Below are 23941 nucleotides of genomic sequence, written 5' to 3'. Positions count from 1 at the left end.
CGCCACGAGCGGAAGAGGCGGTGCCCAGAGGGTCATCCTCCGCAGCCATTGGAGGAAGGCCGGGAGCTAGGCGGGGAGGTCGCGGCTCTCGTTAGGGGCTCTTGAGTTGGTCACCTACCCTTCTGGGACGGGCCTCAGGGAGCTGAGTGGGCAGCGGTTTGTGCGAGCCACAGCTAGGCGAGGAGCCCGGGCATCTTTGCGTCGTACCTGTGAGCCACGTTACTGCTTATCTTGCAAAAGTTACAAGTCTGTCTTAAGCCCGCACACCGCTTGGGTGAGCCCGTCCATTCGTCTTGACTTGACTTGAATTATAAGTGACTACAAGTCTTTATTTCCAGCCCAGAAATCTCTCCTGAGCTATTGAGTCGCTATCCGGGCGCTCCTTTGGTTATCGATTTGGGTTTTACTCATTCAGCAGACATTTGCTGCACGTCCTCCGTGTACCAAGCATCTTGGTCAGTGCTACAGGTGCAGTGGTGAACGGGATGAGAAGGGTTCCTGCTTTTAGGGCACTCACAGTGTAGTGGTGGAAGCTAACTGTAATCAGAGAAACAGATCAATCATACTAATAAATAGAAAATCTCTAACTGAAAGAAGTGACCTGAAGTTATAGGAACTTCAAAAAGAAAACCAATTGGACTGGACACAGCTAAGCAATAAAGCTGAGTAACGTAGGTGGATGTGAGGGTGGAGAGAAACCTCTGAAACATTCCAATGAGGAGGACAGAAGATGCAAAGGCCCTGAGTTGGAGACCATGCTGGGACACCAAGAGAGGAAAGTGGAATTTGGGGAACAGAGGGGCTGGTAAGAGATGATGCTAGGAAGGGGGCAGGGGCCAAATCACACCTTGAGAGCCAGGTAAGAATTTCAGTCTCTATTCTAAGAGCAGTGGGAGGCTTTTGAAAGGTTTGGGGGAGGGGGTGACATTAGAACTATACTGTAAAATATCCTTACTTGCTGGAGTGTGAATGGTTTAAAAAGAACAGGGAAGAAGATGGGAGACCGCTGGAGCCTGTTGCAAAAGGCCAGGGGAGAAGTGGAGTAAAGTAGATATACTGGGGTGTCTAAATCACAACACTTCCAAATTGAACTTAGCATTGGTAGCATGTGGGGGGATAGTCTGAAGGTCAGTGGTGGAATGATATAATGGTTAAGAGCTGGGAGTTCAGCTGCCAGCTTTCTATCCAGTTCCCACCACTTCCTAGATGTTTCTTTGCATTAAGTCCCTTATCTTTGTGCCTCAGTTTCCTCATCTGTAAAATGGGGATAGTAACACCCCCTAACTCACAGGGTTGTAGCGAGGACTAAATGAGTTCTTGCCACAGCGCCTCCTTCCCTAAAACAGGCCCTGCCCTGTGTTCCCCATCTCAAGGATACCACTGCCACACACTGAAACACTTAAGCAAGAAACTTTAGACATTGTTCTTAATTCTGTCCCATATCCAAATAGTCACCAATTTGAGGAGCTCCTGGCTGGCTCAGTCAGTGGACCATGGGACCTTTGATCTCGGGGTTTTGAGTTCAAACCCCATGTTGGGTGTAGAGATTACTTAGATTACTTAAAATCTTAAAAAAAAAAAAAAAAAAGTCATCAATTTGGATTCCTCTCCTAAAGCTGATTTTGCAACCCCAAAATGTTCCACCGCCACCCCTGGCACCTGGCACCTGTACCTGCTTCTTCTCTGTCTGCCTGCCTCCCACCTCCCTCACTGTGGCCATGACTTCACTGTAGTTTGACTCCGTGGATAGCCCTGAGCCATTCCAATGTATTAGGCACTGTTCCAGGGCACTAGCGAAGTGAAAACAAGTCAGACACAGCCTGGTCCTCAGAGCACAAAGGAATCCTGTGGTTAATGGAAAGGCCCCATATTCACCATGCTGTGTGGGTTGGTCACTTTCCCTCTCTGGCACTCAGTTTCCCCAATCTGTGAAGAAGGTTGGGAACCAAACGATCTAAGGTCCTTTCAGCAAAAATATTCTAAGATTCTTTCACTAGACCCAACTCTTGCAGGGCAGAAATCTTGCCTGATTCATCTTTGATCCTTAGCTTGCAGTAAGGAGCTTTGTAATTGTAGGGGTTTGGTAAGTGCTTGTTGAGTGAGTAAGTGAACACCTTTCACTCCCCTGCTCAAAGTCATTTAATGGCTTCTCTTTACCAACAAGGTAAAGCCCTTGAGCCTCTGAACTCAGCTCACCTCTTTGAGAATTGAATATCCTCTCACCCCAGGAACTTCCACCTCCTGGGGCTGGAACATGAGAGCTAGGGAGCATTTGGAGGGCTTCATCCGTCTGACAAACATTCACTGAGCACTTTTTAAGTGCCAGGCCCACAGCTGGTGCTGGAAACACAACAGTGAACAAAACCAACAGGTCCCTGTCCTCCTGGGGCTGTTGCAGGAGCCAGAGATGTAAAAATGGACCTCACGGTGTGATCAATGTTATAAAGGGGGAACATGGGGCCCTGTGGGAGCTGGCGGAGCCCCCTAATCCAGCCCTGGGATCAGAGAAGGCTTCCCAGATGTCACACAAGCCCAAATCCAAAGGGATTGTGGGAAGGAGATGGCACCTAGGAAGGCCAGAGGAGGCATCTTCCCATATCTCAACAAACGGGTTCCTCCAGCTTCTTACATAGTCCCAGAGATTGGGAGCTTACTTCTGGGTAAATCAGCCCATTCTGTGAATGCCTGGGTCTCAGAAAGTCCTTCCTTCTGATCGCAAGCCTACCCCACTCAATCTCTTAATTGTAACAATATTAGTTCATATTCATATTCATTAAAAGAGCATTTATTGCGGGGCACCTGGGTGGCTCAGTCGGTTGAGTGTCTGACTCTTGATTTTGGTTCAGGTCACGATCTCACGATCTCACGGTTTGTGAGTTAGAGCCCCAAGTCGGGCCCTGCGCTGACAGGACAGAGTCTGCTTTGGGATTTCTCTCTCTGCCCCTCCCCTGCTCATGATCTCCCTCTCTCACTCTCTAAATAAATAAACTTAAAAAATGTATTTAAAAAAGAGTATTTATTGAATGCCCACCTTCCACCTGCCAGATGTTTACATGCACTACCTGATTGGCTGCTCACAGAGACTACTATTATCCCCATTTTTCAAATGAGAAAACTGAGGCTCAGAACCAGTGGTTTGCCCATGGCCCCTAAGTGTCTCATGCCCCCTAAGGCCTCAACCCCAGGTTGTAGTGCCTTCAGCATCACTGGCCCTCACTGCCTCCCATTGGGTCAGGCTCACCCAGATGCCCTCCCCTGGGATCCACACAGAAGAGGGGCTTGGGCCCCATCCCCTGTCTCCTCCAGCAGGCCGGCCAGCCCGGGCGGCGGCCTCTATCTCCTCAGAAGCTCCAAGGGAGACAAAGGCGGGGTCTGCAGGGGAGGCGAGGGCGCGGGTGCCCCCCTGCCTGCTGCCCTTTGTCTCCAGCCTGCTCCCCTCATGCGCCCCGGGAGGCTGGGAGGCGCCTCTCGCAGGCTTCCTCCTCCCATTCTTGTGCTAATTGGGTGTCAAGCTGAGATCAGTGAGAAAGAAATCCGCCCCGGCTCGGGTTAAACTGCCGCCAAAGATGAGGGCTGAGCCTAGAATATCATTAGGCTGGGAGGAAGCAGGGCCCCCTCCTCGGTGGGGGGAGGGGCCGGCCATGCATTCAGGCCCCTTTGAAAGTCACTTGGTCACCCCCTCCCTTGCCGCCACCGCCTAAATGGGCCCCTCGGAGGTATTTAACCTTCTTCCCAGGAATTGAAAGTGATACTCCAAGCACTGGCCCGGTCGGCCACTTGCCTGTCCTGAGGGCGGTAGGACCTCCAGGGATGCTCGAGGCCGGCTCTTTCCAGCCTCTGCCCGCCCCCAGGCACTGTTGCAGATGGGAACACTGAGGCTCCAGGAAGGGGCCTTACCCCCAGAGCTGCCATTCGCGGGCTCTGTGGTCTTTGGAGAGACTTTGCCTCCCTGAGCCTCAGATTCTTCATCTGTGGAATGGGGGTAAAAATAGTAGCTGCTTTTCCTTACGGATTTAACAAACTGATGCACACATAGCGCATTGCAAATCGCCTAGCACATAGGAAGGGCTCTGTCCGGTGTGGCCGTTAGCAAGTCGAAGGAAGTGGGTGTGACCCGAGGAGGGATGAGGGACCTCCTAGCAGAGCCCCCACTGTCTGGAAGTGTGCAAGGGAAAGTGCCCACAAAAGACTCATTTTTCATACTTTGCTTCAACCCTACTCCACACCGGATGCGCACTCCCCTGCAGCTTCATTGCTTTCCTAGACCTGCCCTGCAGGCCTTTACATGTTGCTGCTACTCCTGTCTGGGATGCTCTTCCCACTCCAATTCTTGGAGAACTCTTTCTTGAATAGCCTCTCTGACCGTGAAACACAACTGCCTACCTGGCCAGCGCGCTGGGTTGGGTGCAGCTAACTACCTCACTGGCTGCTGCTTAACTCGCTAGCTCCCTCTCCCCTGTCCCCGGACAGTGGGCTCCCAGGACTCTATCTTACCGTGCACCGCTTCTGCCCCTGCCCCCAGCAGGCCTTTAGACTCTGCTCCACAGATGAACTTAACGCGGTACTTTGTAAACCATGAAACAGCATAGAAACGTCAGGAAATGCCCAATAAACAGTAGCTATCGTTAAATTCACAAGCACATATTGAGAAGCTACTGTGCGCATAACTCACAGAGCCATGGTTGAGGATGACCAGAGGCAGATGGGAGAGCTCCCAAGGTCCTTCACTGGGGCGGGGGTGGGGGGGTGGGGGTGGGGTGGGGGGGGAGGGGGAAGCAGTGTGGAAGTGGTAAACTCAGGCCTAGTCTGGGGTCCTGATACCCGTATATATATCCTTTTTCGTTTTTTACCCCGTAACTGCTGTGTACTGAGCAGGTATTGGCACCAGACCCAGAGTTAAGAGACCTCCAGGCACAATGCATTTTCACAACTACCCTAAATCTCTATTTGCAGAAGAACCTGAGGCTTAGCCTGGCAAATGGACTTGAGCACCTGCCCTTTTGAGCTGGAGGTTGTTGACCCAACCACTGCTCCATACTGCCTTTCGGTGACTGCGTTAAATCTCCAGGAAGGAATAGGGGCCCCTGGGTGGGTGGCAGCGCTATCCCATTGGAAAGTACTCACTACTAAGGGTTAGATACAAAGCTGTCAGCCAGGACCAGCCCATGGAAGTCCGACCCTGGGCCCTCAAAGACGGAGTGCTCTGGGCTGGGTACGGGCCTGGGGATGAGGCAGCCCCTCCTTTCTACTTTTGGAGGCTGAGAAGGGCCAAGAAGGAATTCTCCAAGCTCTGCATGCCCTCTGCTGGTCACAATGGGACACTGCAGCCATGCCTACCACTCCCTCCTAAACCCCCTCAGCACCATTCTCCAAGGGCCCTACTCCAGCTCTGCCCCCCATTTTCCCCTGAGCAGCATCAGATTCCTCTTTCAAAGTCACTCCCCCAGGAGGCACCCCGGATCTCACCCTGGCCCCCCTCCACCCTGGCTGTCAGCTGCAGGCCTAGGGCGGGGCCCACAGTTGGCTCCACAGGCATTCGTGGAATGGAAGCTCTGTTGGTTTTCCCGTTGCCTTCTGCACCAGCAGGCGGGTGGGGCAGCAGGAAGCAAGAGGGGCTTGGGTTTGCCTTCCAGCGCCCCGCCTCCACTGCTGTGTGACCTCAGCAAATGACAGACCGTGGTGAGGGTTAAACAGTGAAGATGAAGCCCCAGGGGCACACATTGCCCACTGCCCTGGGGTGAGTTGGACCCCTTTCCCAATGGGCCACCCGTTCCCGGCCTGGGTGTGACTCCAGTGATGGGGCCCAGGAGACAGCTGGCTCTCCACTGGCGCTGCTGATTGCTGCAGCTCTGGTAACACCGCTCCAGGAAGCTTTTTCCTGGACTCTGCCCCAGCCGGTGAGGCAGTCCTGCTCTGGCTTTTGCACAGCCACCGAACCCCTGGAGAAATGCACTCCAGGCAAGGCGAACAGCACAAGTGAGGGTCTGGAGATGGGATCCCATCCTGGGTTAGAGTTTTCTCCCTCAAAGGCTCTGAACAGCCCTTTCCTCAAAATGGGTCCCTTTGTTCTCTGAAATCCTCCCGGTTACTCCCCTTTCACAGAAGAGGAGACTGAGTCACTTGCCCTAGGCCACGAACTCAAAAGTGACACGGCTGGTTTGGACTTTCAAGCTCACGCTATTAAATACCTTGCCAACTCACTGAAGGCATCTTAACCGCTATATCCCTAAATGAGTGAGTGAGTGGGCCAGAGGGGCAGGAGGTGGGGCCTGAGCAGGTAGGGTGAGCTCAGGTGGCACGCACACAGGCTAGGGGGAGTCAAGGCAGTTTATTGGCCCCTGAGTGACCCCCTCTACCCCTGCTCCTCTCATAACCGGCCCAGGACTGAGATGGAGAAAGTGACACAGACAGACCTACAAAGAGAAAGGTCCCACCTGAGGGGCAGCCAGGCAGCCACCGAGGAGAAGGATGGTGGCGGGGCGGGGCGGGGGGCTCAGTCCAGACTGCCCGCTGCAGGTCAGGGTGGTCCTCCTACCCTCCCTGAGGCGCAGGCAGTGCTGAGCGACACTGGAACAGCTCCAGGGCTAGGATCCTCTTCGGCCACCTGATCAACAGCCACTGCAGCCCCTGCCCACTCTGCTGGCTTCCTGAGTCTGGGGGCTTCTGCCCTGGTCCCATTTACAAGCTCCCTGCTTTTGGGGGAGTGCTTGGCGGCCCTCCACCTGGCCCTGCCCTGACCCAAGACGTCCTCCTGAGGCCCCCAGTCCATCTTAGCCTGGGGCCTAGAGGCCCCACCTGGCCTTGAAGACGTAATGCGGACATGAGGCTTTCACAGAAAGCCCTCTTGGGGGGCAGGGGGAGGTGGCAGTGAGTCACTTGGCAGTTTTGATGGGGAGGGGGTCAGCACCTCGGGGCGGAGGTGCTGGGCCCTGCTTGCTTTGGTCTGGCATCGCCCATGACCCCTCTGGGGTGGGAGCTGGGGCTCTGGATCCTGCACCCACTGGCCCTTAGAGGGACTCAGGGGCAAATCACAGCTTCTCCTCGCCTGCCTGGATGCGGGCGTAGGCCTCTTGGTCCAGCGGGATGTAGCGGCCCTTCCGGGTATCCAAGTAGAACAGTGGGTCTCTCACAACTGATGGGTCAAAGCCTTCCTTCCGCAGCTCTGTCTTCTGTAGCTTGAAGGTCCCTGAGGGAGCAATGGGGATGGATCAGAGGGTGCAGGGCAGGAGCCTGGGCCTCAGGAAGCTGCCCACCAAAGCTGAAGAGGGACAGAGAAGGCAGGCTGGAGAGAACACGGGAAAGTGGCCTAGAGCACGGTAGGGCCAAGCCCTTTACAGTTTGCAAAGGAGGCTCCAGTTAATTATATTATATCCTGCTTTTCAGACGGCTGCATTACCCGTCTTCTTTTTGCAAATGGGGAAACTGACAACCAAAGAAGGGAAACTATCCAAGGCCACACACACTGAGTGACAGCAGAGTGAGGACCAGAACTCAGATCTGGGCTTTGAGCACCTCCCAGGGAAGGGCATGATCTAATTTAATCTGCACATCAACCCCAGAGGCAGGTGCTCAACACTCTTCTATGGATTCTACGATGCATGTCATTTTCAGCTTTTAACATATCTGAAGTCGTTTCAACAGGCAGCAATATTTTCTCAGCACTCGTAATGTAAATTCCCCATCTCTCCTCAGGGGCATCACCCCTACAGGGCAGGAGAGACTGGCGCAGTGAGGCATGCCCCCGGGGCCAACATCACACAGCTCATCAACGCTGGAACTGGGATTTGAACCCAGGTATGTATGACAAATTGCCCGAACGGCTAGATTCCTTCCCTCCCTGGACGCGCACTCCACCACCTTGTGGCTTGGCCATGTCTCCCAGCAAGAGCTGGAGTCTTTTTCCATCCCCCACCTGAACCCAAACTGGCCTTGTGACTTGCTTTGACCAACAGAACATTCGAGTGCTGGGTCTAGGCCTCGAGGGGCTTTGCAGCTTCTACTCCCTCCCTCCTGGCAGTGCCTGACACCGGTGTGGTCTCTGAAGGCTGGGAAGCCATGCAGAACAGAGGAGAAACATCCCAGGAAAGCCCCCTGGGCTGGCACTATCCAGTAGGATAGCCACTGGCCATATGAGACCACACACATTTAATTAAAATTAAACAAAATGTCAAATTCAGTTCCTCAGTCATACCAGCCCCATTTAAAAAAGCGCTCAGTAGCTACGCAGGGCTAGTGGCTGCCGTGCCGGTCAGCGCACATACAGAACATCATCATCCTCACACATAGGTCTGTTGGCCAGCGCTGCAGAACCAACCGGCCGGGAGCCAGACGGGTGGGTAAGGACATCATCCTGGCCCCTCCAGCCCCAGCTGAGTCACAAGCGATGGCAGCTCTTCCACTCCAGGGGGGGCCAGCAGAAGAACCGCTCAGCTGAACTTGACGCCAAATTGCTGACCCACCACTGAGAGCAAAAACATGACTGTTTTATGCCCTAAAGTAAGTTTTGGGGTGTTTGTGCTGTAGCAAAGCCTCTGAAACCTGAGGGCTGACAGCTTCCCTGCCTCTCCTGCACAGAGAAGTCAGCTGTCACCCAAAACTCAGGAGCTCTCAGTCTCAGTCACACACTGTTTCAGGTGCTCCTAGGGGCCTACTACCTGGCAGGGGCCACCTCGGTCAGGGCAGGCCTTCCAGCAGGGCAGGGGTTGACATGATGAGTGTATGGGAGGTGGCCTGAGGCTGAGCAGGGGGAGAGTCCGGACAGGGCAACAAGCACTAAGGCAAGCTGGGGGCAGGACTGGGCAGGACCCTCAGACTTCCTGCCCATCAGGGGACCCGTCAGTGGTCCAACAGACAGAGGCTGGCACTGCCCTGCTATGTGACCGTGGACCCACCACTCACCTCTCGCCTGGACAACAGCAAGAGCCCCTCACTCGTCTCCCCACTCCCCTAGAGCTGTCTGCAGCCCTCTCCTGCACTCCACATGGCATCCAGAGGACTGTGTGGAACATGCACCTGACATAGGTCACTGCTCTACTCAAACACTTCTGTGGCTCCCTATTGCCTGGACATAGTCCAGGCCCCTCCCCAGCCCACAGAGTCTTCTGGTCTCCACTGACCTCTCTGCCCCACCTGACATCACTGCCTGCCCCCACCCCCCCTCCCTTGGCTCCAGCTTTGGGGGCCTCCTTTCCTTCCTCTCTTGGCCAAGTGCCGTCCTGTCTCAGGACCTGCCTGGAATGCCTCCCACCCCACAAACCCCGCCCTTTCATTCAGGTCTCAGCTCAAACATCACTTCCTCAGGGGGGGCTCCCAGGCACCCCCCCATTCATTTGCTTTTCTGTCAGTTTGATCTGTATTCTGTCCTTTACATTTGGAATTCTGTGTCCTCTGCTGCCTCCCCTACCGCTGAACAGGCTTCAAGAAGGCAAAGGTCCCATCAGAATTTGTTACCTATATCCCCAAAGGCCTAGCACAGAGCCTGGCACACACATAGTAGGTACTCAGTAAACATTCGTCCCACTAACGGATGTATGAACCTTCTCTCTCTGAAGGCTCAGTCCACTCACTTGTACACAGGGAGGTCTGCTTACCAACGACACAGCAATGCTGTGGGTAAAGGTCAAATGACAGCTGCCCGGGTCTCTCCAAAAGGAACCAAGAAGGGGCACAGGCCTGGGGCCTGTAAGCTGGAGCAGGGGAGGGGACATACCTGTTTTGTGCAGCTCAGGCAGGAAGCGCAGGAAGATGGGGCGGGCATACAGGGGCAGCTCCTTCTCCAGCAGCTGTGCAAAATGCTCCAGGTCACAGCTGCCAGCAGGGTTGGCCACCGCAGCCATTCCAGCCCGGCCCTCGGTTCCTGGAGGCAGCAGCACGGACTGTGAGGAGCTGGCCGTGCCCCCTGGGGGTGCGTCCCACCCACACCTGGCAGCTCCCACCAGCCCACAGATACCTGGCACCCCGACACCATACACTGCCACGTCGGCCATGTCCAGCAGGCGGCTGAGTGTGCCCTCCACCTCGGTGGTGGACACATTCTCGCCTTTCCAGCGGAACGTGTCTCCCGTGCGGTCTCGGAAGTACAGATAGCCCAGCTCGTCCATCACCAGCACGTCACCTAGGGGGGCGCTGTGTGAGGCAGGGCTGGGGCCGGCAGGCCTCACCGGACCCCGGGATCTGCTGGACAGGGAGGGCTGGGACTGGGGCATCCTGGGGCAGGTGTTCTCTGCAGGTGGGCGAGGGCCCCTTCATTCCTCTCCACCCTGCCCACCCCAAAGGGGCTGGTGCCCACCCACCGGTGAGGTAGGCCTGGTCTCCCTTTTGGAAGACGTCCTTGGCAATCTTCTTATTGTTGGCACCCTGGTTGAGGTAGCCGTCAAAGCGCCGCAGGGGATCCTGCTGGATGATGCGGCCCACTAGCTGGCCTGGCTCACCTGGGTGCAGGGAAGAGTTAGGGTTAGGCCTCCTCCACCACCAGCCCCCCCCCACCCCCACCCCGCAATGTGCCCTGCATCTTGATTTGACTTCTGTTCACACTGCTTCCCACAGAAACGCTGCCCTGCTCCGGTGCAGGAGCCCGGAGGGCAGGGAGCTTCTCTGGGCGGGTCTGCGGCACGTGGGCACTCAGTAATGTCTGAGTAACGCCTGTGAGATGGAAAGATGAACGATACGAAAGGGTGGCCAAGCGCTATGGGGACAGCCTGACCGGGGCCAGCACTCCTTGGGCCCCTGGCTGTGTTCAGAGAGCGGTCTGTTCTTTACCATATGTGACCCCCGGGGCAGCCGCAGGAGGCAGCGCCGCCATCAGCCTCACTGGCAGATGAGGGGACTTGGGCACAGAGCTAAGGGGCTGAGCCAGGATCAATCCCAGGGTCCTCCACACGACAGTGAGTTAATTGACTGATGGGTAGAGAGGACAAGGAATGGAGGGACAGATGGATGAAGAAAGAGGACTCGTAGCTATAAGAGAAGAGCTGAGTGACAGCCACTGTCAGAATAAGGGCTCCCCACTCACCCATCCCTGTCCCATCTCCCAGGCCAACCTCCCCTGCTCTGCCCACACTTCCAGCCCCGGGGCAGACCTGGCTGGCAGGGAAGGCAGAGGCCATTGGGCCCCCGGATCAGTTCCATGGTGTCCTCGTTGACTCGCACCAGCCGGATGGGGTACACAAAGGACAGGATGCGGCTGTTGAAGCCACATGCCCCCACCTGCAAAGGCCAAGACTTGGACCTGGGCTCTCCCACCACAGGCCTGAGACTAGGCAGTGTTGGGGGGCCTGGCCCTCACACTCCCATGACTGCCTTGCCCTAACCGGACAGCGGAGGCTCTGGTGCCCACCACCCTCTGTGCTGGACCCTGCCCGCCCTAACCAGACAGTGGAGGCTCTGGTGCCCACCACACTCCACACTGGACCCTGCCCGCCCTCCACCGCCCCACTGCCCACCTGGCTGTCGAAGTTGCCCACACTGCAGTTACACTCGGTGGCCCCGTAGAACTCGGCCACCTGGGGGATGTGGAAGCGGCTAGAAAAGTCGGTCCAGATGGACTGGCGGAGGCCATTGCCGAGTGCCATGCGCACCTGGTGCTGGTGCTCCGCCTCCCGGGGCGGCTGGTTCAGGAGGTACCGGCACAACTCGCCGATGTACTGCACAATCTGTGGGTGGACCTGGAGTGAGGCTGGCCCGTGGCTGCTCTCACTTCACCTCCCAATCCTGTAGGCCCCGGGCCTCAGCCTCCCCATCCAAACAATGGGAATGTTGCCCCCAGTGAACAACTGGCCTTAGCTGTAAGACTGACGTCCCCGAGTGGGGCTGCTCGGTCACAAGGGGACAGGGACGGCTCATCCCCTGCCCTCCTCACTCACTGTGCAGTTGTACTTAATACAATCGTCCCAGAACCGGGAGGCTGAGAACTTCTTCCGGATCACCACCGTCATGCCATGGAGCAGGCACTGCCCGATTCCCACAATGTTTCCTGTAGGCGAAGGGATGGGCCATGGAGGTCTGGGAGCCAGGAGACCCCTCCCTCCAGAGCCTCCTCTTGTCCAGCCCGTCTCCTCAAAGGCCCTTCCCCCAGTCCCTCTTTCCTGTCCTGTTCCTCCAGCACTAATCATACCTCTCCCCTAGTCTTCCATGGCTCCCCAGTACCTCCCCAGTGTGGGATCAAGTGCATACTCCTTAGACTGTTCCCTGGGGCCTCTGGAGCTGGCCCCAAGCTCCTGCTCCTGTACCTGTAATGCTGCCATTCATCCAGGGGGGAACAAGCTAGCCCACCTGGCTTCTGCACCTCACATCTGCGTGACTTGGATGCATCTCCTCCAGGAAGCCTTCCTGGCCATCACTGGGCTCTTCTCTTGAGCTGAGCTCCTGCTCCCTGCCTGTCTCCGCACTCACCATGTCATTTCTTGAATTAAAGTCAGGTTGGGGTTCCATCCTTCATCCTGCCTTAAATACACACCTGACTCTAAGCACCTTGAGGGCAGGAACTATATTTATTCCATCTCTGTCTTCCCTAAAGCTCCTAAGACCAAGCAGCAAGGGTGTGCACACCCATGAAAATGAACAGACTAACCCAGGTGTCCTGTGTGATGCGGACACACAAGCTGTGAGGTTCACGTTGCTGTCTTCATTCAGAGGTCCAGTCAATGGCTACCTCTGAATTTTAACCCAGATTTGACTCCAAAGCTCATGTGTTTCTACCACAAGATGCTGCCTGCTGAGGGGGTTGGGGGGGGGGGGGGCTCCTGAGGCCTGGGGTGCCAGAGACTGAGCGGAAGGGCCCAGTACTACCTGCTGAGTGGTAGAGGGGCAGGCAGTCATAGACAACGTCGTCCGGCCGCATTCGGAATCCGTAGTACACCAGGGCAGCCATGCGGTAATACCTGGAGGGCACAGAGTGTTCGGTGGGCCGTGGAAAGGAGGAGGAGAGGCCCCTGGGTCCCACCACCCCCAGTCCTCCCCCCAGGAGCCTGCCCCTTACCTGCTGTGCACCACAATGGCGGCTTTGGGCATCCCTGTGGTGCCTGATGTGTAGATGTAGAAGAGCTTATCTAAAGAAAACAGACACATAAATGGCTTTGAGAAGGGACAGCACAGGGCTGGGGAGGCATTATCTGCAGGAAGGACAGTGCCCAGGGAACTTCTGTACCACAGACCACTTCTCCATCCCACCCTGTAGCCCAGGTCAGGGGCTGTCACATTAGTTTCCCCACTGGGCTGGGGGTTCTAGGTCAGGAATGCTGTGGGACAGCTGCACGCTGTGTGTCAACCATCTCATGCCCTCTGGATGCCTGCTGATGCCAAGGGCTGGACACCACGAGGACACCAGGCTGACCCAGACAGACACCCTGTCTTCAAGTAGCTTACAAAAGCACCGGGAGACAAAATCCACGTATGACAGAGATGAAATGACCGCAATGACAATGACCAGTTACTGAGCACTTCTTGTCACACCCTAGTTTTACACTGTTATCTTTTACAATCTTCAAAGCCACTCCATAAAATAGGTTCCATGACCACCCCTGATTTTAGAGCTGTGGGAACCGAGGCTCAGAGGGCAGCTCAGGTGCTCCGGGACACGAGGGAAGCAGAGGGGCTGCTGAATGTGCTCGGCACCAGCTCTGGCCCTCTGGGTGGCGCAGCAAGCTGGGGGTTCCATAGGGCAGGGTGGAGCACAGAGGAGAGGCCACAGGGTCAGAAGGCTGCCTGGAGGAGGGGACGGGCAGGCAGGACAGTCGAGGGCAGGGAGAGGATCGCAGGCTGACAGGGGCCGGCACCAAACAGGTGCTGGGTGAATATTTAGAGGGTCTTGCCCCTGGTCCAACCCCAGCTGAAATTCAGACCCAGCAGTTTCTTGGGCTCCACGTGATCTTGCACATTTGGGCAGCGATGAAGGCTCGTTCAACAAGTCCAAGAATCAGGTTTTGTGAGCTCCCGAGTACTTGGCACCGTGCCTGGCATCTTCAGCTCATTTAACCTTCAGAGTGACCCATAGTAACTGTGCCCATCTTCCCAGATGGAAAAAGGTAGGTGATATGACTCACTCCAGGTCACATGACAAGTCTGCAGGAGTACGCAGGCCTCCCGCCCTGAGGTCAGCACTCTGTCCTGGGCCCCTCTGAGAACCCCTCTGTAGGGCAGGGGACTCACCTGTGAAGCCCTTGTCAGGGCTACTGGGCAGGTGCTTGGGGGCATCTTCCAGCAGGGGGTCCAGGTGCTCTGTGCCGACGGGCACCGTGCCGGGCTCCCAGGGGCCGGAGCAGAAGAGGCTGAGCGAAGGGTCCAGGCTGGCATGGATTTCAAAGATGGCTGTGGGGAAGACAGGGCTGATCAGGGGGCAGGCTAGGGACCCCATGTCCTCAGGACCTCTGCTTGTGTCAAGGCTGGCATGTCATCAGGGGAGACCGGCTGTGTGTGGGGGGCAAGATGGGTGAAGCACCAGCCTCGTTGCAAGAAAGATGCTGACAAGAGCGACAGCTCCCCAGCTGCTACGGAGCTACACGGCGGGCTCCTTCCGTGTGCTCTCCCGCTCACACAGCCCAGGTACCAACGGCAGCCCATTGCGTAGATGAGGAGACGAGGCTCCCAGGACGGCAGGGCCTGCTCACAGCTAGAATGACCAGCTGTACCGCACACCAAGGTCTGTGCCTCTATGCACTGTGCCACGCTCGTGTGTGGTTGGAAAGGAGGCACGGAGGGTCAGAGGGTGGGAACCTTCTCTCAGGCTCCCCTGTGCACTACCACGGTCCGGGTGCTCACCCGCACCAGGCACAGGCCAGTCCCGGCCCCCTCAGCCCCACTTCCTCAGCCTCCCTTTACATTTGTCCAACCCTCTCCCCTCTCCCTGCTGCATCGTTCCTCTCCCGTTCTGCATTTCAGTCACCTTCCCTGGCCGTCATCCCGCACCATAGCCATGCGGGACAGGGGACACTGGTCAAGCCCAAGATGAAATCCTGCCTCTGTGTGACCTTAGATGATCTCCTCACACCACTCGGAACCTCTGTCTCCTCATCTATAAAGCCGAGACAGCCATCCCTACTTCACCAGGCTTTGTGAAGATTAGAGCTGCTTACTAAAATTTTTTTAATGTTTATTTATATTTGAGAGAGAGAAACAGAGCACCAGCAGGGAGGGGGAGAAAGGAAGGCACAGATTCTGAAGCAGGCTCCGGGATCTGAGCTGTCAGCACAGAGCCTGGCGCGGGGCTCGAACTCACGAACTGAGATCATGACCTCAGCTGAAGTTGGACCCTCAACCGACTAAGCCACCCAGGCACCCCTAGAGCTGCCTATCAAAGCACCAAGCTCGGTCTTGGTCAGCGCTCCACACCGCGGCAAATAACATAAGCTCTGCCAGACAGCAGAAAAGAGATTGTTTCCATTTTATAGATGAAGCAAATGAGGCCTAATTACTCATAAGAATGGTTACCATCATAGCTGAGGGCTCACCTAGCATCAGCTACTTTGTTAGTGCTGCAGGCAAAGTATCTTCTTAAAAACAGTATGTGGTAGGTAGGACAGTGAGAAAACAGAGACACAGACATTTCCAGTCTCTTCCTCAGGATCTCCAGCTTACCAGTGGCAGAGGCCAGGCCATCGGACACCAAGGCTCATGCCCTTAACCTCTGAGCCACATAGCCTCCCTCAGGCCCAGAAGGGGGCTGTAGTCTGTGCAAGATGCTGTGGGACTCCCTGCCTGACCCCACACCCCAGGGGCTCACCTGGAGCCATCTCACTGCCAAAGATGAGGACCTTGGCCTGGGAAGTGGTCAGGCAGTGGCGCAGGGCGTCCCGCCGCAGGTTGGTGTTGATGAGTGCTGCCTCCACACCCAGCTTGGCCATGCCCAGCCATAGGCCCACAAACTCATTGCGGTTCTCCATGAAGAGGGCAGCCACGTCGCCCGAGGCCAGGCCCTGAGCCTGTAGGAAGTTGGCCACGCTGCTTGAGTAGTCATCCAGCTGGCGGAAGGTCCAATGTGTGTCTGTGCCCTCAAAGATCAAGGCTGTTTTGTCAGGGTGGCGCTGGACCGTGGAGGCAAACAAAATGGGCACTGTCCGCCGCTCCCGCAGGTACCGCCGGACCTTTGCCTTCACCTTCAGGAGCACTATGCCGCCGCTAGGTGGGAGCAAGCAAGGGAGCCGTGACTGCTGGGGTTGGGAGCAGGGTTCCCGACACCCTGGCCCAGGCTGCTGTCCCACGGGCCTGAGGCTCCTGAGCCCGATCACTTGCAACGCTCCCGTTTCCCAGCACCTGTGCGCTGGGCACCATTACAGGCACCAGCCCACTGATGCCTCACAATAACACCAGGGACCCCGGGGGATGACTCCCTCCTCAGTACAAGGGAGAAAGCGAGGCCCTGCAGCACCACGGCTCGCCCAGGCTGCGACAAGCTAAGATCACAATCTCAGTCCTCTCTGGCTCCAGAGTGTAACACCCAGGACCCTTGAAGCTCTTCTTGGAATCTAGTGTTCTGTCAGAGTCTTCCAAGATTCTGGGGCCCGAGTCAAAGTCCCAGCTCATCTGGGACCTCCCACAGCCCTGTACTGCAACCTCTCCAGACCACTCTCACAGTAAATAAAGGATAAGTTTGTGATTTGTTCGGTCTCCCTCCCTGTGAGCCCAGCAGGGGCTCCATCCTGCTTACCCCCTGAGACCCCCCCGGGTCTCACTCAGTACCGGGCACAGAGCTTCACTAGGTGATGCGGAATCACTTGGCAATATCCCCCTTTCCTGCCCGCCCCTGCCACCTCTGACCCCTGAACCCTCCTAGCTCCCTGACTTCTATGCCTATTCTGTTGTATAAGTACCACGTGCTAACCAATTGCGCCACTGGAGCTCCACTCTTCTATGCCTGCTCCCATCACCTGGAGGAGCCTTTTAACTATAGCTTTTTGTCCTCCAGGCCTCCCTGATTCCCCAAGGCTTACGCCTAAAGCCCTCTCTCCCTGCTCCATACTCTCACAGCTCTCTGCTACCACCCCTCCTGCAGTGGCCGCTCGATACCTCCTTTTGCAGTCAATTCAGATGAGCGAGCTGCCTGTTCTGAGGGTGGGTCACTGTGCCGAGCACTGGGACACCACTGTGAGCAAGATGGCCAGGGTCTCTGCCCACACAACATTGTGAGTTTAGGGATTTACTGTATCACCTTCTCATCTCCCTGACCAGACTGAGCCGGGCCCAGGACTAGGTCTCCCTTGTTCCTCCCTGGGTCCCGGAGCCAGCCCGATGCCTCGCACAGAGCAGGTAGCAGCAGGTGTTTCTGGCACAGGATGGCCCTGTAGACCCTACCTGACTTTCTTTGGGGAGCAGGTTCCTCCACGCATCTGTTTCAGGGCCCTGCTCTGACCTCTGTGCCCTCTTAGACTCATGCCAACCCAAGGACAGGGTCCTTCCCACAGGGTTCCTCTTCATCATCTCACTAATTAAAACATGTCCTCAGGACTCTTTGCAGATGTCTTCTCAACACACCTGGCATTCAGTGCATGTCCTGGGCCCCTGAATCTGCCCTAGGCTAAACAGCATCAAGTTAGGGAGATGCCCTAGGAGAAGACTTTCATCTTGGAAGATGGAGATACCAGGTACTACTGCTGGGGGAAGGAGGTAGAGCAGAGGTTCCTCCTCTGGGGCCCAGGTGCCCTGGTCTGGTCTGGAGAAATCTGGGGAATTAGGGAGACCCCAAGATGGGCTGGACCAAATACTCACAAGACATCACGCCTTATGGTCTTGATGAAGATTCGGACAAAGCGCCAGCCTCCAGATCCCAGGTAGAGGAACAGCAGGGAGAACCCCACTTGAGTCCAAGGCAATTTCAGCACCAGCTTGGAGAACAGCAACACCCCCACCAGAGACGCCCCGAGCAGCATTGCGGCCTGTGGGCACAGAGCAGTCAGTGGAGCCAAATGTCTATGTCCCCTACCTTCTGGCCTAGGCAGCTACTATGATCCTAAGGGTCAACCTGTAGTGAGGTGAGGCTTAGCCATACTGAGTAGGCAGCTGAGGATGGGGTCCCTTTCCACAGCTGTCTTGAAACAGGCGAGAAGCACGGGACTAGAGATGAGTAATTCCATGGCTGAGATGCAGAGGCTAGATTCTAGCCCCTTAGTCCTCCTACGACTCTTCCAGTGACCTTGGGTAAGTTCCTTTCCTACTTTAGGCCTTAGTCTCCCCCTCTGTGCTATGGTGTAAGTGAGAATTGCTCTTGGAAGCCCTTCCAGCCACAACAGGACAGTCTACCCTCCTGACATCCAGGATCTTGAACCAAAATGTCTTGCAGGGGGTATTAACTTAAGCGTCTCTGGCTTGACTCCTCATCCAAATACTCAAGGATGGGTCTTTGGGTCTCTGGATGACCAGGCCAAGCCACAACACCCAAAGGGGCAAGCTCCCCGGAAAGGGGCCTGGCGGAGTCTCTGCCCACAAACTCGCAGGGTGCCATGTTTCTGCTGGCCCACAGAGGGCGACAGAGCAAACGGGTTAGAGCCTGGAGGTGCCTGAGAGATGACCGCCTAGAGGGGAAAGGTGATTGAGGGAGCACAAGAGGGCACTGAAGGCACCCCCTTACAAACACACTCAGCAAGCCATTTACATGCATCTTTAGGGATTGGGCTATAGGGGAAGGGGAACAGCTGACTGGACTGAGATTAGGAGTCTTGGGCTCTTCTCCTGGTGCCTTAGGGACTTGCTCAAGAGGAAGCAGATGGGACTCCGTTTTCTTGCAGGGTTCTCCGATTCGTGGGTGGGGGCTGAAGGTCACGGCTGTGATGTTGCCTGAGAGTCTCCAAGCCAGTATGAGGACACGGTCTGGACCACAGGGAGCCCTTACATGCCATCTCCCCCTTCTCCACGGGAAAATCAAAAGCCGGGAGGGAGACCAAACCAGCACTCCTAAATCCAATGCCAAGGTCTCTAAGGTCCTCAGACCTCCCAGAACCGGCCAGGGCAGAGAACAGGAACCCATCCTGGATGGCTGGGGGATGGGACGAGAAGGGAAAGGGATGCCGAGATACCTCGCGCCCCCGTCCCTGGTCACTGCGAACCGCCCTCGCCCCTAAGGAGCCAGGGCAGCAGAGCGCCCGGCAAGGAGACACAACAGCAGGGCGCGTCCCTCATCCCAGCCGGCCGCGCCACCTCCCCAAGACTCAGCCGGGCACATTCCCCGCCCGGGGACCCACTGGCCTGGCTTTTGCTCACCCAGCGTCGGCCCCGCCGCGCGGTGCCCCGTCCAGATGCGGCCTGGCTGCGGCAGCGGAGTGGGGAACGCTGGGGGCATCAGCCGCCCCTGGGCGCGCAGAGCCGAGTCTCAGCAGAGCTTTGCCGGCTCTGCGCCCTGCATGGCCCGGCCGCCCGGCCAGCCCCGCCTGCCGCCCGGCCCCGCCCGCCCGCGGCGCTCCTCCCCCGCCCGCCTCCTGCAACCCCAAACCGGCTGCGCCGGCCCGCAGCACCGCCTCCCGCGCCTTCCCCACGGCTGGAGAGCCGCAGAGACCGCGGCGACGCGCAGCTCCAACGCGCCGACGCCGCCCGGCCCAGCCCTCCCTGCGCGCGCGACGGCCTCGGGTGGCACCTCGCGCGGCACGCTGGGAGTTGTAGTCCGCGCCGCCCTGCCCGGCCCAGCCGCGGAGACCCCCGGGACGGGAGGAGACCCGCGGGCTGGGAGTGGGTCCTGCGCCCCCAGTCCAGGCCGTTCGGACGTGGGGGGAACACCCCCGCCAGCATCGTGGGCGGAGAACCCAGAGTCCGCGCGCAGACACGAGCAGGGTTCCGGAGAGGCCAAAGCCGCACCTAGAAGAACGCTAAAAGGGCGGCTTAGGCTGAGGGGTGAGCCGGGGGAGGTTTCAGTAGCCGGCTCTGTGGCGCAATGGATAGCGCATTGGACTTCTAGCCGATCCTTGGTGTGGTGATTCAAAGGTTGTGGGTTCGAGTCCCACCAGAGTCGAATTTTGGATACCTCCTCCCTCACTTTCATGTGGATATTTTACGGCCTTCAATACCTTCACAAGTTTCAGAAGATCTGCAGACCAGAGGCTGGAACCTCTGCTTCTGGGATGGCAATAAATGTGACGTCGGGATTTCTGCCTAGGAATCCTTTCTAGCCGTGGTGTGTTGTAAGCAGTTTGACACGCCTCGTGGTTCAAAGGGCACGGATCTGAAGACCTGTACCTAACTTTGGCCTCGGACCTCTCTGGACCCTGCAGCAAATCAGCTAACTTCTAAGCCTATGACTACATTTGTCATGCCACGTGCTGAGTCCTGGGTCACTGACCAGCTTCCCAGCCCTGTGTGGCACTGAGACCTCTGAAAACTTGATTCCTTGATAATCAAACATGTTGGGCGTCCACACTTCTTATCCTGAAATACATCCACTAATTCCTTAGTCCAGGAAGAAGTCCTTAAAGGGGGGGATGGGCAATTTTCAGGGTCTAGTCAGAGGGCTCAAAAATGAAATGAAGTTTTGGTCTAATAATTACTTGCACCTATTTATTCCAGAGTATAGAGTGCATCCTTTGGGGGGACTTAGGTAAATTAAAGCTCCGGCTCCCTCGTGGGAGGCAGTGTGGTGCAGTGGTGATAGGCATTGGCATCCAACAGACATGGGTCAGCTTCTCAGCCGAGTGTTTGTTCAAAGTCTCCATTTCTTTCTTTCGTTCTTTCTTTCTTTCTTTCTTTCTTTCTTTCTTTCTTTCTTTCTTTCTTTCTTTCGTTCGTTCTTTCTTTTCAGATTTTATGTGGCTCCTGGGTGGCTCAGTCAGTTAAGCATCCAGCTATTGGTTTCCACTCAAGCCATGATCTCACAGTTCTTGAGATCAAACCCTGCATCAGGCTCCTTGCAGACAATGCAGAGCCTGCTTGGGATTCTTTCTTCCCCTCCCCTGCTCTCTCTCTCTCTCTCAAAATAAATAAACCTTAAAAAAAAAAAAAAAGATTTTATTTTTGGTAGGCACCTGGGTGGCTCAGTCGGTTAAGTGTCCCAATGTTTTTTTAAAAATTTTTTTAGTGTTTATTTCTTTTTGAGAGAGAGAGAGAGAGAGAGACATTGCAAGCAGGGGAGGGGCAGAGAGAGAGGGAACACAGAATCTGAAGCATCCTCCAAGCTCTGAGCTGTCAACACAGAGCCCAATGTGGGGCCGAACACACGAGTCATGAGATCATGACCCGAGCCGCAGTCAGTCACCACCCAGGTGTCCCAAGCATCTCGCTCTTGATTTTGGCTTAGGTCATGATCTCAAGGTTCACGAGATGGAGTCCCATGTCAGGCTCTGTGCTGACAGTGTGAGGCCTGCTTGGGATCCTCTATCTCCCTCGCTCTCTGCCCCTTACCTGCTCGTGCTCTCTTTCTCTCTCTCAAAAACAAACAAATAAAAGTTTTTTTTTTAATTTTTATTTATTATTATTTTTTAAGTTACTATTTTCATTCCAGTTAGTTAACATAGTATTCTATTAGTTTCAGGTGTACAATGTAGTGACCCAACACTTCCATACAACACCCGGTGCTCATCACAAGTGCCCTCCTTAATCCCCATCACTCACTTAATCCATCCCCCCACCACCCTCCCCTCTGGTAACCTTCAGTTTGATCTCCATAGTTAAGAGTCTGTTTCTTGCCTTGCCTCTCTCTTTTTTTCCCCTTTGCTCATGTTTTATTTCTTTAAAAAAAAATTTTTTTTTAACGTTTAATTATTTTTGAGACAGAGAGAGACAGAGCATGAACGGGGGAGGGGCAGAGAGAGAGGGAGACACAGAATCCGAAGCAGGCTCCAGGCTCTGAGCCATCAGCCCAGAGCCCGACGCGGGGCTCGAACTCACGGACCGTGAGATCATGACCTGAGCCAAAGTCGGACGCTTTACCGACTGAGCCACCCAGGCACCCCATGTTTTATTTCTTAAATTCCACATGAAATCATACGGCACTTGTCTTTCTCTGGCTGAATAACTTCACTTAGCATTTTACTCGCTAGCTCCACCCATGTCATTGCAAATGGCAAGATTTCATCGTTTTTTATAGTTGAACAACATTCCAGTGTGTATATATATATATATATATATATATATATATATATATATACCACATTGTCCTGATTCGTTCATCAATAGATAGACACTGGGCTGCTTCCGTATTTTGGCTATTGGAAATAATGCTGCTATTAACATAGGGGTGCATGTATCCCTTTAGAATTGGTGTGTTTTCTTATTCTTTAGGTAGGCAAACACCCAGTAGTACAACTGCTAGATCCTAGGGTAGTTCTATTTTTAACTTTTTGGGGAACTTCCATACTGTTTTCCTCAGTGGCTGCACCAGTTAGCATTCCCAAATAAAATAGTTTTTTAAAGTAATCCCTACACCCTACATGGGGCTCGAGCCCACAGCCCTGAGATCAAGAGTTGTCACATGCTCCACTGAACTGAACCAGCCAGGCACCCCTCCACTTCTTTTTTTTTAATGTGTATTTTTGAGAGACAGGGCAGGAGCAGAGGAGGGGCAGAGAGAGAGGGAGACACAGAATCGGAAGCAGGCTCCAGGCTCTGAGCTGCCAGGGCAGAGCCTGACACGGGGCTTGAACTCACAACCTATGAGATCATGACCTGAGCTGAAGTCGGACGCTCAGCCTGCTGAGCCACCCAGGTGCCCCTCCACTTCTTATATATAAAAATGAGGACACACTGCTAGTGCTCACTTCCCAGAATTTGAGTCTGTGTTTGACGTATTTATTATTGTAATTTACAAGCTCACTGACCACAAAGCTCATGTAAAATCTAGACATGTGGATTATCTCTGATTATATCTGCAGGGCTTAGGAAATAACAGAAGCCCGATAAATGTTTGTTGAATGAATGACAGCGAGAGTGAATTGGAGGCTCTGATCTGATCCACACAGGATCCAGGGGTGTAAACACGATCGTGTCCACATCATTTGCTGAGGTCATATACAATGTGGGCAAATGAGAGTTTGCAAGATGGCAGTGGTGACCAGCTTCCTTGTTCTCCTCCCCCTAGCCTGGTCACAATGGTGAGGCCAAGGCAGTACTCCACCAGACCCTGGGCCTGGCCTGTGGGGGAGATGCAAGGGGACATAGAGGGAACGAGACAGCCTGTCTTCAAGTTGCTGACAGTCTAGTTGGATACACCGGCAGGTGGAGATTAGATGACTAAATAGGTTGCCCCTCACCAGCTGCTCACCATACCTCTGTCAACACCTACCACACATTATCATGACTTGTCTTCTTTGCTTTTCAGTCAGATACACCTGGGTTACACTCCCAGTCCCACCTGTGAGGCATCGGGCAAATCACCTCTTCTCACGGAGCCTCGGTCTCTCATTTTCTTTTTTAGATTTTAGTAAAAAAAATTTTTTAATGTTTATTTATCTTTGAGAGAGAGACAGAGAGTGTGTGTGTGTGTGATCTAGAGAAGAGGCAGAGAGAGGGAGACACAGAATCCAAAGCAGGTTCTGGGTTCTGAGCTACCAGCACAGAGCCTGACACGGGGTTCGAACTCACAAACCACGAGATCATGACCTGAGCCGAAGTCGGATGCCTAACCAACTGAGCCACCCAGGTGCCCCTTTAGATTTTATTTTTAAACAATCTCTACACCCAACATGGGGCTCAAACCTACAACCCTGAGATCAAGAGTTCCATCCTCTACCGACTGAGCCAGCCAGGTGCCCCCTCAGTGTCCTCATTTATAAAATGGGAATACAGTCATCATGGTCCCTGCCTCCTAGGGGTGGGTAAGGACTCAAGGAAATGGCGCACGTCAAGCTCTGAGCATAGGACAGGCATGTTGGAGGCCCTTAGCTGCTATAACCGCTCAACTCCCAAGAGGGCGGGCGGATGCAGCTCTTTCAATCATTGCAGGGCCCCCAGCGTCTGGCCAACACTCAGAAGGCATTTGTGAAATAGCTGGAGACCAGGGGGCTTGTGCATCGGGACACATGGACAGGGGAGGACC

The 23941-nt window shown here is 55.1% G+C and overlaps 1 protein-coding gene, 1 long non-coding RNA gene and 1 other non-coding gene across 4 annotated transcripts; 2 read left to right on the top strand and 1 right to left on the bottom strand.

The window, feature by feature from the left end:
- The first annotated feature begins 30 nt into the window (after window positions 1–30).
- On the top strand, window positions 31–8496 carry LOC123592489. Of its 2 annotated transcripts, none has more exons than XR_006709804.1 (3): window positions 31–455; window positions 7693–7794; window positions 8287–8496. It is a non-coding gene; the product is annotated as an uncharacterized LOC123592489 (long non-coding RNA). The 2 variants fall into 2 exon arrangements; XR_006709803.1 differs by having other exon boundaries at window positions 31–859.
- On the bottom strand, window positions 6310–19370 carry SLC27A4 (solute carrier family 27 member 4). Its single transcript, XM_045467549.1, has 13 exons — window positions 19186–19370; window positions 17698–17864; window positions 15716–16110; window positions 14146–14304; window positions 12977–13046; window positions 12787–12878; window positions 11862–11971; window positions 11442–11651; window positions 11079–11205; window positions 10293–10430; window positions 9950–10114; window positions 9710–9856; window positions 6310–7186 (listed from the first exon to the last, which is right to left on the bottom strand). The coding sequence occupies exons 2-13, from the start codon at window positions 17856–17858 to the stop codon at window positions 7029–7031; spliced, it is 1932 nt and encodes a 643-aa protein (XP_045323505.1). The 5' UTR covers window positions 17859–17864; window positions 19186–19370; the 3' UTR covers window positions 6310–7028.
- A 465-nt stretch (window positions 19371–19835) lies between these two features.
- TRNAR-UCU lies at window positions 19836–19927 on the top strand. The gene is given in 2 exon segments: window positions 19836–19872; window positions 19892–19927. It is a non-coding gene; the product is annotated as a tRNA-Arg (tRNA).
- The last annotated feature ends 4014 nt before the right edge of the window (window positions 19928–23941 follow it).

The sequence above is a fragment of the Leopardus geoffroyi genome, chromosome D4 (assembly GCF_018350155.1).
Source record: "Leopardus geoffroyi isolate Oge1 chromosome D4, O.geoffroyi_Oge1_pat1.0, whole genome shotgun sequence".
NCBI lineage: Eukaryota > Metazoa > Chordata > Mammalia > Carnivora > Felidae > Leopardus > Leopardus geoffroyi.
The sequence above is the reverse complement of the archived record's forward strand: the minus strand, read 5'-3'. Positions and strand labels throughout refer to the sequence as shown.